This window comes from Tinamus guttatus, unplaced genomic scaffold, assembly GCF_059628265.1.
Source record: "Tinamus guttatus ecotype Peru unplaced genomic scaffold, ASM5962826v1 Tinamus_guttatus_pri_ptg000089l, whole genome shotgun sequence".
NCBI lineage: Eukaryota > Metazoa > Chordata > Aves > Tinamiformes > Tinamidae > Tinamus > Tinamus guttatus.
The window spans coordinates 3,967,929-3,983,346 of record NW_028288623.1 but is presented as its reverse complement, the minus strand read 5'-3'; the positions used below and the strand labels follow the sequence as shown (position 1 = coordinate 3,983,346).

Genomic DNA, 15,418 nt, shown 5'->3' with positions numbered 1-15,418 from the left:
AAAGAAATCAAATATCTGTGGCTTTGTTGAATGCATGAGGTTCTTCATCCTCTTCATGGCTTGGGAATCTCTTAGATGCCATTCCTTAAAATGAAACCGTGCTGAGATCTCCACTGCTCAATCTGTGCTGTGCTTTTCCTTCTGGCACACGAGACTCCCTTGGCTCTAGGTGTCAGTGCTACCTGTGCCCCTCATATTCTGTAAATGAGGGAAGAGCAAAGGACCTTAACAATGTCAGTGTGAGCTGGATCTTGAAAGACTGAAATGAAGGGTGTTCTTCTTGTTCAGTGCAACTTTCACCTGTGATGTTTTATGCTCCAGGCACACATCAAAGGGGAAAGAGTTCTCTCTTGGCAGGGGAGCTCACAATCTGTCTTACTGGGAGGCATTCGCCATATGCAGCAAACTTTAACAGTCATCATTGGACATCATTGCAGACAGCTCACTGAAAACCTCTGAAGGTGCTGAAGGAGGGAGAAAAAAGGGAAAAAAAACCCCAAAAACATGTAGTTAAAGCACATGTTTATTTGTTTTCTATAGGCTGAAGAGACTTGTGGTGAACAGTGACCCCAAGTCAACATTGTTTTAAAATATACAGAAGCTAGATGAGGGGGAGAGGGTTAGAGACTTGTGGAGGAAAAAAGTGACAGACCAACTGCATCATTTAGGAAACAGGTCTATTTAACTTGGAGGGTCACAATATTGAGCCATCTGACAGCCTTCCTTTCTTGTACTGTTTTCTAGATCACTGCAGATTAGAGTACAGCTCCAAAGAAATAGGTGAGAAAGGACCCTCTGAACCTCTAAGCCTGGTTCCCTGCTGTCTCAGGCAACCACATCCTGTAATTCCTCTTGTGCTGTCTTAAAATTAGTCAGATTCGTTGCTCCATACATTACAGTTGAAATGCTTTTCTATAATCTTACTCTTCAGATATAAATCATACCGTTTCTAAGATTAATGGATTTTCTTTTACCCATTTACTCACCTACCAACAGTATTTTTAAGGGAAGTGTGGTGATATTCTTTGCCATTTACATTTCTGATATTTTTTTGTAAATGCAATCTTCTTTCCACTCAGTCTTTTTTAACCACACTCTCATTCTCTCAAAAATAGGTTTTGCATTTCCTCTGTCATCTTCAGAGCTCTTTGATGGACTTGTTACCCCTTTAGGGTTTAATCTTTCCTGAAGGTGAATGACTAAAACTGTACCCAGTATTCTGCAGGTGGTCTCTGCATAAGCTTTGTATTAGCACAGATATTGCTGTGGAAAGTGTGAAGCCTGATGCAGTTTAGGATTGCCATCTCCTTCGCTGTTATGCCATGTGGGTGGCTCAGTCACTGTTATCATCACCAGAGTTGATACTCTGTTTCCAACTGACAATCTCCTAGATAAAGCAGAAATATATAAATGTTAACACACTAGAATTTTTTTCAGTTCTTTTTTTTAATGTTTCTGTGTAGTTTGGTTTTCCATCTGTGTTCTGATCATGCTCTGTTAATGAAACCACCCAACTTTACCAGCAGAATTCGTCACCCAGCTCCATTCTTTCTGTCTAGCCCATTGATAAAGACTCCAAATAGGTCTGGTTTTGAAATGAGTCATGGAGGAACTCTGCAGGAATCCCCCCATTTTGATGGGGATAGCAGGAGTGCTGTCCTTTAGTTCCCTGCTTACACTGCAGTTCTTATGTTAATGCCCATCTTCTCTTGTAATGGCAGTACTTTACTAAAGCGTACTAAAACGTAGTGGTAAATTTTAGTTGTTCCTTTTTAAAATTTATGTGATGCAGTCTTTAATCTTTGTTCTGTGGTCTTTCTGTTCATGCAGCTTTGGGCTAAGTACTCAGGAATCTTGTCATCTTGTCTGTTCTTTGAAGTACCATGTGTATTTTGGGTTTTGTTATCATAGCACTGGCAGTGACTAGCATTATTTACCTTTTAATGTTCAACACCTTTTTGTTTATACAAGCCTAAAAATTGCTGGGTTTGGCAGTTCTGAGACTGAAAAAAAGATGGCAGAATAATTTTAGAGTACAGGTGTAGGTGGTTTGATATAGAATGTAATTAACCAGTGCATTTTTTGTCTTTTTATTGGGATTTCTTAAATGAAACAGTATAAGTTGGTGGTTCCTACTAACTGCATAGGAAAGCAGTTCACATGAATAATCTCCTCAGGATGAGAGAAAAATAAAGATGATCAGTGAGCACTCTGAGTTGGCCACACCAGGGGAAGGAGCAGTCCTGTTTGACTCCTTATCATGGCTAATTTTTTCCTGCCGGTGCGTGTGTCTGTGTGGCCACATGGCACACCAGGTTAGGAAACTGTTCTGACTGAGAAATGACTGAGAGATTTTTCAGCTGCATCATTTACCCCATGTAGCTTTTCACAAAAGTGTTGGGCGCATGGCCTGTTTTTGGCAACAGTAGCAGTTTGTTAAAGCCTTGATTTGATTTGGAAGTTTAGGATATTCAAAAGTATATATAAAAGCTTTCCTGGCACTGCTCTGTTGTTAAAAGTAGTATAGCCCAAAAAAACTTGTGCCATTTTAGCTGAACAAACCAAAGCCACTTGTATGCTAGGCTGGTTGCGAAGGTGTTGAAGAGAGTTCCTGGACTACAGATGTTGACACAATTCTCTGTGTTATGCCATAGCTCCAAGTGTGTGGGACAGTGTGTATGATTCTCTGGTGTGCAATTTAATTTCTATATTCCCTTGAGTTTTAAAATGCTAGAACCTGAAATTCCCTTTGCATCCCAAATATGGTCTATGCAACTTCAGCTCCAAATCTTTTGGAATAGTTGCAGCAGTGTTAGTAAAAAAAAAAAAAAAAAAAAAAAAAAAAAATGGAGTGCTTTAACTCAGGCTGAGGGAGCAAACACAATCCCATCTGTAACTTATCAACCCTCCTTTGACCTGTTCATGGTTATGAGTTTGCTAATGGGCCTTGTAGCCTGACTGTGCTGCAGGGACCCAGGTGCATAGTAAGAGTCAACAGCCTGAGGAGCCTGTAGACTGAGTACACAAAACACAGGGGGGAAAACATTTGTAGGAAGTCACCCAGACACTCACTGGCAGAGATGGAAGTAGAACTTGGGTCTTCTGAACTGTGCTCACTGCCCTTTCTGCTAAGTAGTTACTTCACTGGTTGCATGAGTGAATCGAATATAATCTCATTTTGTTTCACATAGTGGAGTAATCGAGTGGTGAGCTGGCTGGAGAAGTCTCTGGCCTTTCTCACTAACTTTATCTGAGGCTGGTATAAAAATCAACTAGCTGTCAGAAGTGAATCAGAAGTGAATATCTGTACCTACGGAGAGGAATATTTTTCTTACCTCCTGCTTATTAGAGATAAGGGAAGGTGGGACTCTGGGCTCCGCGTGAGAAGGGGAAATGAATCAAGATGTCCTGTTTCTAATGATACCGCTGCTGGAGTTTGTCAGAAAATCATGATCTGGGACTTGTTTAAACTGTGCTGTCCTTTGCAAAGGATGGTGTTGTGCTAAAGAAAGGAGGGGTTTGATAAAATGCAACCACCACTAGTTCTTGTCTGATGAAGGCTCCAGGAGGTAAGTATATTTCGTTTCCTAGTCTCATTGCAGTGTCTTATCTCTGTTTTGGGGTAAGTTTTGTATTTATCAGGGTGTTAACATTTCATAAGCTTCTGGAGGAAGCTAAATGTCTCAAAAACTTTTTGCATGCACAGTTTTTTTTTTTTTCCTCCAACATCAGACTTTAATCTTGCTTTATTCTGAGTTGAACTTCATTGTTTTAATCACTGTTCTCCCTTTTCTTTGCAGCCTCTGTGAATGTGCTCGTTCAAAACTGCAAGATTTACAATGATGCTAGCTGCGATATCTCTGCAGACGGGCAGCTCCTGGCAGCCTTCATTCCCAGCAGTCAGAGAGGCTTCCCTGATGAAGGAATACTGGCCGTGTATTCTCTGGCACCCCACAACTTGGGCGAGATGCTTTACACAAAGCGCTTTGGTAAGCTTGTAGCAAGGAGGCAGTGTGGGGGGAGTGAGCGAAGCTACCTCGGAGCTCAGCCTTCAGTGAGAAATGGAGTAGCCCGGACATTGGTGACTGTCTGCTCTAGTGAGAGGAGACGGTTTATTGGTCTTGCCACAGCTGCAGATATAGCACTGCTAGGGAGAAGCTTGTGATACTATCTGGGCATATAGGTGCTGGAACGGAGGGAGCTGGTAGGGGAGAACCTTTCACTTCACAAGGCAGTATTTTTATGGGAAGCTACTTACTACAAGGAAATTTACTGAAAAAGAATGTTTTTGTGCAAGTCTGCTTATTCCTTTCTATGCCCTGCAAGAAGTTTAGTGTGCCTACATTACAGGACTGTTGGGAGGGAAAGAAGCAGCTATGTGCAGGAAGGGTGCAGGAAGCTTAACAGTCTTCAAGAAAACTAACCGTTATCCTGTTTATAGGCCCTAATGCTATTTCCGTGAGCCTGTCTCCAATGGGCAGATACGTAATGGTGGGCCTGGCTTCTCGACGTATCCTGTTGCACCCCTCCACAGAACACATGGTCGCCCAAGTCTTCAGGCTGCAACAGCCTCATGGTGGAGAAACCTCTATGAGGGTGAGTGTATGTGTATTTATTTCTGTGTGTTTTTGCAAGTGATTTTGACTTGCTTTGGCACTAGCCTAGTTGCTGGGTTTCCCCAGCAACTAATGGAGCTTTCCCCATGGACAAGGATTGCTCTGAGCCATCTGTCCCTTTGACCTCGTGTTGGGGAGAGACTTGTCTCCGGGACAAATTACTTGATTCAACTTCAGGATGTAGCTGCTCTATCAGCTGTTATAAAACACATTTATTTTCATCACCTGCTGCATATGGAGGCAAGGTAAGGTCAAGGATGAGATTTTTATTTTTTTATTTTATTTTATTTTTTAAGGGAACCAAAGTCACTTTTTGAGCCCTGGTTCTGGGCTGTTTTTCTCCTGTCTCTGAAGCTAGAAGACCTAGATGAGTGATAAAGAGGATTTATGAAAACAGGACTATTTGGTCAGTAGATGCAGTTGCTGAAAGCTGTGTAGATAGGAGCCAATCACTAGTTACATGACTTCATTTTCCTATAAGGATCCTTTTAACTGTCTCGTTTATCTTGCATCTACTTCTTTTTCGTTTATTTTAAGATCCCACTGAAATTTGTTGGTTGCTCTGCCAGATACAGTAATATCTCTTCCCACAGCCTTTTTTACCACATCATAACAAATCAAGATGTAGAAATCCAGTTATCCCACATTGTAGCCCTTGTAAAGGGGCTATTCTACAATAGAATTCTTTTTTCTCATCTATTCTTTACATTTGGCTCTAAACTCCATTTGCTGAGGCTTCTAGCCCTCAGCTTCTGCCTATATCTTCTGTTCTGAATTCTTCCATCTGTATTTCTTCATCTTCATTTCAAATTTATTTTCTTTTCCCATGATGTTTTATATTCTTCAAAAACTTTTATCCTTGTTCTTAGTCACCACTCAGTGAAATAATGTTTAATGTTCCCTTAGTCTTTTCTAGTAATTCAATCTTCCAGCTTTTAGTTTTCTTTCTTTCCTGAGTTCTTTCCAAAATAACCATTTTTACCTCATTCTAGGATATACGTCAATGTATATTACGTCTTACTGAACACTACAAAGGATTTTTTTTTTTTGATTAACAGGGCTTTACTTAGGCAGTCAAAAACTGACATCTGTTTTTGTTGCTCTGGTACATAGAAAATTTTATCCAGTTTTTCCCCACTCTTTCAGACTTACTCACGTCACTGCACCCCCTGTCTTTCTCATCTGTTGTGCTTCTGGATTTTTCTCCAGATGGATTGAGCGTGTTGCGAAGGCTGCTGTTTTCATCTTTCTTGCACATGTATTTTTAGCCTCCAAAAACCTTTCCCTCGTGTTTTCAAATCTATCCAGTCTAGCAGCATTTTCTAACTAATGATGTTTTTCCCCTCTTCCACATCATGATTGTAGATGTTAAATAAGTCTAATTTCCAACTGCTTAAAACTTCCATTTTTCTGCCTATGTGACAGCGTCACCATTAGATTAATCTGAATTAATTTGGTTAAAGAGCCTTCCTCTGGGATGATGTTGAGCATTGTTTCAGGATTCTGGCATGTTGTTGGTCATCTTTGTGTTGTCTGTAGGAGCAGACTTGGAAAACAGAGCTGTTTAATTTTGTAAACATTATCTCTTCAGTTACTAGTAAAACATTAATAAATCAACTTTTGTTTTTTCTGTCTTGAGTTTTGCAATAAGGCACTTCCATAAGTTTGTAATACGTTTCAGGACATGTAAAATAAATGGAGTTTAAAATAGGAGACTTCATAATATTCCTAGCACACACAGTCTTAACAGTGGCTGCTGTATTCATATTTAGTGAGTAAAAATTTGTTCGCAGCTTGGCCAGCATGCAGTAGAAAATGGTCTAGGAAGAGGCACTAGTAGAGTTGAATTCTTCAATCTGTAATTGAAAATATGCGTTAGAGAGAAGTAGGAAGCATCTTTGTTGCCTCTCTGCCAAAACAGTTTGTGACACAAAGCCATTGTTGCACAGCTTTTAAATTAAAAATAAGTTATAGCCATGCTCTGAACTAATGCCTTATGATATTTTAATTTCACATTTTTTGCAAAACTCCCAAGAGATAAATTGAAGACAAATGCTACATCAGGTTCCATGGAAATTCTTAAAAGCTGTCCCATGGTTGGTCATTCCTCCTCAGACAGCTCTTGATTCCCAGCTGATGACGGACTGGGTGAGTTACGGGTTGGCAATGTGGTCACTAAGTCACTGCAAAAGTTTGGCCACCTGCTGAGGGGTGAAATATGGTGATTGCTTCTGCTTCCAACTAAAATGGCAAGACATTGCTCTACTATCCTTGACTAGCAGTCATGGAAGTGCAAGATTCTATTCCTCATCCCTCGTCGTGCTGTCGAAAGTGAGGTTTCGAAGATACAGTTTAATTAGCTTTATTACATGAAATCCTAATGCATTTAATTGCACCTAGAAATCAACTAGCAACCGATGTAACTTTCAGAGCTGGGGAGAAATGCCCTTTCTGAGGGCTACGTCACTCTACTGTGCTGAGGAACATTGTGATTTTGAGCTGTGCGCTGTCTATGCTGCCTGCTACAGTAGAAAGGAACTTAGTATTTTGGAGAGATCGGGTAGAGTTCTACAGGTCAAGACTGATGTGATTTGGTAGTTAGGAAACTGCACTCAGAAATGAAGTGAACTGTCATCGAGTATGGCAGAGTCATGAGACAGAGGTTTAGGCTCTATCCATTCCTTCCATTAAGATCGATCTGCTTAGCATTTAAGATAGAAACTTGTCTTCACCAAAGAACAAGTTTGTTTTTCAAACTGGAGCTTAAAAAGCATACTAGTGGTGTTGGCTTTTATCAAGAGTGTGGCATGTGTAAGGCTGAGACAGATTTTATCCTGGCGACTGAGATAACATCTCTGAAATATATCTGTAGCTGACTAGTGTAGCAAGGGAATTGCTTGTAGCTGGTCTCTAGCTTGATACAGGTAGCAGTTGTACTGGGATTTGTGTTGAAACAGCTGAGTTTCAGTGGTGGGAAGTTTGAAGAAAAAATATAGGCTTTTGTAGCCCATTTAAAAATCATGGGTAAACAGAGGACTTCCAGAACTCATTTTGGGAAGCGTGCTTGTATAGGCTGCTCTGTAAGAGCTGTGTGCAGCATCAAAGATGCCTCACCCAAAAATTCAGTTCTTGGCTGCAAATTCTTTTGAGGTTTGTGTGGATTTGCACACATGTTAGACTGCTTTGGGCATGGACTCTAGGCAGCTCTATAATGTTTGAGAACTTCTGGGCTAAATCATAACATAATAACGGATGGAGATGGTGCAGCTTATCTGCATGTGCTGTGTCTTCATGGACAAACAGAGGATGTCCCCACAGTATCTACTGTATCATAGAAACACTTTTTTTTACTATATAGAAATGACTGTGCCGAAGGTAGTTATGCATTTGAGATGATTTAGGTATAGTCATCTTGCCAAATTCAGGTTGGTGAGGATAGCCTAGATGAATTACTTCCAGATCTGCTTATGGGCTGAGAATAGGTATGCGTTTTCATCATGGTTTTCTCAGGTACTTCTTCCTGCCATCTTTCTTGAATAATTTTAAATCAACTATTCCTCTAGCATTTATTCCTTCCAGACGTGTAGGCAGCTGGATGACAACCTCTTTTCATCCAAATGAGGATGCATATAGCTCTGTCATCAACATATTGTTGACATTTGCTCTTGTATGCTGTTCTATTGAGGCTAAGCAGACGGAGAACAGGATGGAATGGCAGCTGCATGCGAATCCTTTGCTCTTGTCTTTAGATCTTTAACATATTGTAGATTCTGCTGTTACAGCCACAGCATGTCATTAATTTAGAGAGGAATTCAGAGGGACTGCTTTTGGTCTGCAGTCTGGGTGAAAGGCAAAAATAGACACTTGTCATTCTTCTTGCCACAGAAGTGACCATATTTTTATTAGTTTGTTTCAGCATTGACAGCTGTCAGTGATTTTTATGAGAGATAGCAGTAGCTGGAGGCGCAGTTCTGTTTGCACAGTTTGGTTTGCTTTTGCATCTGCACTAGGAGTTTGCTTATCTATCTTCCGTCATGCTAAAGGGCCCTTTGGCATTCCTGCTTCTGTCCTTTCATCTGTTCCAACCACACACACAGGCGATTGATAAGGCAATTGTTTTGTTTAGCAATTTCTTGCTTACTCAGCCCTAGGGTTCAGATCCAGGCTTGGACTAGTCCTTTAAATGGCTTCTGGAGATACTGCCCTGTCTTGGAAGCCCTTGGGAGGCTGTTAGCAAATTAATGAGCCACTTTACTCCAAGTGTGTATTGTTCTGAGTGAGAGCTTTGTTATCTGAAATGATCAGCTTGTTAGACCTAGTTCTTGTAAACTTTTTGGATCTTCCCACTTTTTAATTAGAAACTGTTTCCTATGTATTAGTTGTATGGCAGACTTGGGAGATAGAGAGTACCAGATTATAATGCCAAGAGATACTCTAAAGAAAGGGGAAGTTTGGTGTGCTGTAATGAGACCTATGCTGGTTTGAAAGATCAGCAATAAACTATGTGATCAAGCATGGTCAGGAAGAACAAACAAGGTTTAATTTTTCTGTAGAATATCCCATTCCATCCACAGCTGCTCCTGGTGCTTATTGGTTTTTGGAAATGGGTTATGTATCCTCAGTTCAGGTTTCAGTTGTTGCTGAGAATTAAGGGTTAATTCTCGGTTAATTCACTGTGGTCCAGAAAGCAAAGTTAGGATTTTCAGCACTGACAACAATTGGGAAGTGAGGGTGAAGGGCAGAAGGAAGTTTGTTGCATCAGTGAAGAATGGATTTTATATAAGATCCTATTGCATCTGGGAAAGATAAATGGAGTTGAAAGAAACTTTATTTGTGCTGAGCATTGGATGATAAGATCCATTTGAGGATAAGACTGACAAATCCAAAAAGATGCATGCATTATTTTTGCTTCATCCATTTTAATAGAGAAGATCTAATGGGAAGACATGTATTGTGTTGGCAGGAATTAGCTGTGGGGGAGGAGATGAGAGCAGTACAGACCAACCTGTTTAACAAGAAGAGACTTTGTGAGTAGAAAAGTGAGATTGTTTTTTTTCTGGATGATAATGTGAAATGCATACTTTTTTGGGGGGTGTGGGGGGCTGCACCTCTTCCCCTTTATCTGCAAACAGCTACAGAAAGGAGACAAGTAGAGGAAGATCTCTTGGTGTACTTGTTTCAAAATGCCAGTTGAATTACAGTTTCTTGTGAATTCATATATTGAACCATTGATAGCCTATTTGTGAGTGTGTGTGCTTTGTTTCACATTCAAGGTCCTCTGTTATAGACAAGCTAGACCTAAATCCTACTGCTGAAGGCTCTGTGGTAGTGCCGTATAAAAGCTTGAATTTCAGCAACTTTCCTGAAGTTCATTTAAGAAAAGAAAAATAGGCAAGCAGAGTAAAGAATTATAATCTAAGCACAAAAAGGATAGTGTTATTTATTAAGAAGGTCAGCTAATGATGTCTGTTTCTTTCACACGCCTGGACCTTAAAAAACCACAGACTTGTTTAAACTAATTGACAACACTGTAGAAGTCAGTGATGCAGATGGCTTCCTAAGAGCTAAGCAAAGGGCATATAGTACATTCAGTACAGAGTAGCAGATGATTTATAGCAACTTCTGTCTTCTAACTTCCTATCTCCTAGTATGGTAGGTAGACTAGTTAATATGTTGACATTAAAAATTAAACCAGGTGAAGTCTTTAAGTTCCAACACCCTATTGAGATGAATAGGGCAAAGAAAGATACTGAATTGATTTAGGTACCCTTCAGTCTCAGTAAGATGCTTGCAATTGAAAGAAATGAGTTAAAGCATCTGAAACTTCAAGTTCTTATTCAAGGTCAGAACTGCGAAGCAGAAAATTATGGGTAGATGAAGAAATGCAAAATATATGCAGCTCAAGTTATGCTGCTGCTCTTTTTGCTCTGTCTTTCAATTGTTACTGTGCTTCATCTGTTGCTCTGTAAAATACAAGTGCAGTTCTGTCAAGTTTTCTCTCTGTGTTTAAATGTTCTTAAAATAGTCCCAAACCAAATGCAGGCTTTGCTTTTGGATGTCCTTTTGGTGAACATTATAGTCTTGTGGATTGACTGCACTCCTGAAGCTGCTGTGTAGTTCATGTAGCGTAGCTCGTTAAAGCATATTATCATATGAGGTGTCGCTCCTGGCTAAAAGCCCCGGAATAGCTGCCGATATATCAGCAAAGCTGCCTCTACAGTTGCTCTGTAACCTGTATTCATGCTAACAACACCTTGTTTGCTGTATGTATATAGCTATACTGGCAACGCAGATCTTGTGCCAGATCTGAAGCTCTGTTCCCCACAATGCATATCAGAGTGTCTGTGAAGCTTTGGATATGGCCACTTGGGATACCCTGCTGTCTAGGATGCACAGTATGATGGTTGTACAAAAGCAGAAGGATGCAAGAGCGTCTCCTCCATGGTTAGAGTCGAATGAGGTGGCTGCATCTTGGGTCTTTCTTCTTGCATGAACAGCCCTGGGGTAGGAAGAAAAGCTTTCCTGGAGTAATGCAGGTGAAATCAACTTGTCCTTTAGGTCTGTGTGCTTTGGTGATGCAGCTTTGGGTCCTCAGGTCAGCTCTGGCGTTAGCACCTTCTTCCTGGAGAAGAGTCAGCCCCATATAGGATGCTGTTTCTTCTGCAGGTTGATATACTTGAGGTACTTGCCATCTTTGCATTCAGATTCCCTTCTGTAACTTAGTGTATATTCATAGCAACCTCCTCTTAGTCCCATCTCACCTCCCAGTTCCCTTTATATATTTCTCTTTGCTGTGTCTCTGTAGGGTTTAGCATGTTAGGTATTTCTCTTCTTGTGTATTTTCACAGTCAGTCAGCCTCTGGTGAGAACATCAGTTCAGTTGAAAACTAACAATTAAATTTTAGTCTAGGGCCTGATAAACCCACCTGGCCTGCTCCAGTCTTTCCTCTTCTTTTACCTGTCAGGATGGAGCTTCATGGATAACAAGATTTCCCCCTGTAAACAGGAGAACAGCTGCACCCTGTGCTCCCCCAGTCGTGTTGGTTCTTTATTGAGGCTGATTTCTCAGCCCAAAGGAAAGGTAATGGCTTGAAATTTATTGGCATCTTGCACAGGAGAGGCATCTCATTGAGAGCAGAAGTGTCTCTATTGAATTTGAAAAGAGAAAAAGCAAGAGTTCCTGCTGAGTTTCCCTGCCCACTTGTGCCAACTTTCTCTTCTCCAGGTTCAAAACATGTTTTTCTTCCTTGGGTGCCAGAGAGAAGGAGGTAAAAAAACAGTCCTGCTCTGCTAAGCAAGCATTTGGCATTTGCCTTCTGCTCTCCTTTGCTCTCCTTATAGGTAGGAGGACCTTGGTCAAACAAATGGCTGTGCTGATGAGGTGGTGCCTCTGCGTTGGCCAGGCATGTGCTGGGACCAGGGCAGGATACAGCACCGTTTCCAACAGACAGCAGTAGCACAGGCTTGGGGCAGCCTGCTGCTCCTGTCATGATGGATAGTATCCGGGAGAGTGCCCTGTCCAGCTTTTTAATGTTGGCAGACCCCATAAATGGAGGGAGAAGATGGAATTTGAATGGTGTAATTGAATAGCGGCACCTTCCTTGGAACAGAGTGGGAGGCGAAAGGGGAAGCAGTAGGTCCATAACTAGGATTTTACAGAGCAGAGGCTTCTCACACAAAGTTTTCTTACCCCTCCAGGGCAGGAACAAATTAGCTCTCCAGTTCTGTGCCTGAGTTGTGCCCTGGGCCCCCTCCTTCCCATGCAAGTATAGCAGCTTGATGGGAAAGGAGAGATCATCAGGAAGGTTTCCTCGAGGCTGTTGATTGCCATGCAGCGTCTCCTGGCTCTCTGCCATAAGTAAATATTTAGTTTAATACCTAAGCAGTGACTCTGACAGGTGCTACAGTGCTGATGTGCCAGCACTGCTGAGTAAAAGGGGGAGCAGCAGCAGGGACTTGGATGGCCTTTGCACTCCCCAAGCCACAGGTTTGCTGAACTCTTTGGCTGCTTTTGGGGGCGGCTTTTTTTTTTTTTCTTTGCTTTTCCTCCTGCCTTACAGGTCTTTCTCAGAGCCTGTCAATCCAACGTTGCTTCTAGTTTAGCCACAGAAGTAGCTGCAAAGTTGCATGCATTTTGCAAAAGCAAAGTTTTGCATTTTATGCAAAGCTGCATAAAAGAGCTTTAGGGAGCTTTGTACAGGCTGTCTATGCCCACCTCTGTTAATGGAGAGCTAATGAAACGGGCACACCAAAGTAGTAAGTAGTTGCTTCTAGTATGATCTTTGAAAGCAGAGTGCAGACATGTCTTAATGACTTAACCAAATCTCTCCCCAGGCTTCATGGATACATGGATGTAAAATGGAAGTAACCAACTATTTATTTTAGTATTACAGAGTTGCCTTTTCTGTAGCTGCTTAGCTACCTAAACAGTTTTAGTATTTTTAGAGGAAAACTTCTCATCTTGATGGCATTCTTATTCTGAGAGATGGAATTTCTTAAATTACAGGAAACTTGTGAAGTTTCTCATGAAATGTGGGATGATCACTTGATAAAGAATTTTCTACAACCCAGTAAACAAAGGTTAAGCAACTGCTTCATGAAATCCAGGCCAGGCTGTATGGTCCCTAGAGGGAGGGGGGAGTATCTTTCCTGCTTACTTAAATGACATTTCAATGTTATGTTTTTGCCAAGAAGAAAATAACTTGCTATGGTTGTGTTGCCTGTCAGGGCTATAGCTTCAATATCAATTCTCTGAAGTGTCCTGCAGGGCATCTCCTGAAGCTCCCACACCTCAAACTTCACAATACTTATAACTGGAGAACCATGAAATTCAAAACCCTGTTACAGCATGGTGACTGGGAACAAATGAAATGTAAATGGCAGCTTAACCTGTTGAGTGGCTATGCGTAATGGTGGTGTAGTGATGCCAAGTAGTGTAGTGTAGTAGTAGTGTAGTGATGCCAAGGGCAAATTTGGTGTTGGCTGTGGTGAATGGTCTGGAAGCTTGCCATGGCTGCTAATAGTGATTATGAGTTGAGGAAATGGTGCAATATGATGCCTATCCTAAGTCAAAATTTCACACTGCTAGATATCATCTTTCTGGAAGCTTTAGTATGGTACGGTGGATGCCTCAAAAATGGTGGACACTTTAATAGAGCCATTCTAAAGTGGTTCCTGGACCCTTGCTGCTCAACAGGGCTGTTACACATGGTCTGCAACTAGTTTGTAGAATGATCCTAAAAGGGAACTTCACTAACTTTGTTTCGTTAACCTTCTATAAAATTTAGTGATAAATGCAAAAAGGAAAAAATAATCCAAAATGAATTGGCTGTGATCTATGGAGAATGATGCTTCCTGGCAGGTTTCTGACCTTCTTTGAAGAGAGAGACCTGCTGATGTTGAAATAACTTGATTTCCATCCCCACCTGCCATGGGTAGAGTAGGGGGTCTGGCTAATGGATGCAGTTGCAGCAGTCGACCTGTGCGAATGCATCAGATTGATTAGCTGGCTCCTGGTTACTGCTGCGCGTGATGATTATGCAGGAGTTGCGCTCCCTTTTTGTGTACTAATTACTACACACACGGATATCACCACCCTTAACACTGCATGGAGCTGTCCCATTAGTGTGGGAGTGGGGAAGCAGCAGGGGAGGGGAGCTCTTCAGAGAGCCAGGCCGTTGAGAAATAAGCAGAGGAGTGGAATGATGAAGCAACTATTTTTTAAGCATAATTTTTAAGTCATCCCATATCAGATATTCTCCCCTCACCTGATATTTTTTCAGGTTTGTAGGGCCAGGGCCATCTCCTTGGCAGCACTTTCCATTGGGTACCACTTACTGTAAAGCACCTAGGTGTTGAGTTACATCTAACAAGTCTTCCACTTTTATGTGATGAGTTGCTGAGCCTACATGATGGTAACTGTGGAGGCTGACCTACCAGTGCAAGAGAACTTAGGAATTGCCCAGAGAAGCAGCTTCACTAGCTGTGGTGCCTTACACAGTCATTCCTCATGAGGAAAGAGAAATGGTTTCTGGTTTACCGAAGAAGTGTATGATGGAATACACACTTTTTGACGTTTTAGATGATTAGTTTCTGAATCTGTGCTGGAAAATATACCCCTTGAAACTTTAGTTCCTGAGTCTATATTACTGCAGTGATTCCAGATTAAAGCAATAGGTAATTTTTTTGCAGAAATCTTGAAGATTTCTTTAAGAAATCTCAAATCCTAAAGATTAGGACTAGTGAACATGAGCATTTAGTCCTCCTTTCTGAGCCCTCATGACGCAGTCCCCTGATACAGTTTTTACCCATGTATTCTTAGTAGTCAAACCAGCTCATTACTGTGCTTTCCACTTCCCACAACTCTAGTTTTATTCCCTAGATTTGTCACATTCTCTTGCTGTGTGGTATGTTGTCAGCTTGCTGAATTCTGGTTACTGGACGGTAGAGCGCACAGAAGTGTTGTGCTGTATGAAAGGTGTCAACTTCTTGGAGCAGAAGGAGAGTACCTGCACGGGTATAATCTGCTGCACTTCAGAAGCCAGACTAGTGTAGAAAGCAAGACTTGAAAGCAAAGATTGCTGTTGGGTTATAGACACGACCTTAGCACAGTGTTCTTGTTTTCCTTTCTCAATGCAGTATCTTGGAAGCACTGGGTTGCAGCAGTGCTAACTGCTTGCAATCTAAATGTTTCTTCAGCTTCTTATCCCACTGAGGGCTTTACTTTGGATAGTTTTGGGAAAAGAGTTGGACTTAGGGTTTGTTACTTCTGTACTTGTGCCATTCTCATGAGCTCTGGACTT

General features: G+C 41.4%; 1 protein-coding gene across 3 annotated transcripts in view; it reads left to right on the top strand.

Moving 5' to 3' along the window:
* Positions 1-15,418, top strand: part of AMBRA1 (autophagy and beclin 1 regulator 1) — a 113,444-nt gene that overhangs the window by 70,504 nt on the left and 27,522 nt on the right. For all 3 annotated transcript variants that reach the window (XM_088520512.1, XM_010226427.2, XM_088520511.1), the window contains 2 exons: positions 3,801-3,989; positions 4,442-4,596. In XM_088520512.1, the coding sequence (XP_088376638.1) occupies positions 3,801-3,989; positions 4,442-4,596 (344 nt within the window). The remainder of the gene's footprint in view (positions 1-3,800; positions 3,990-4,441; positions 4,597-15,418) is intronic.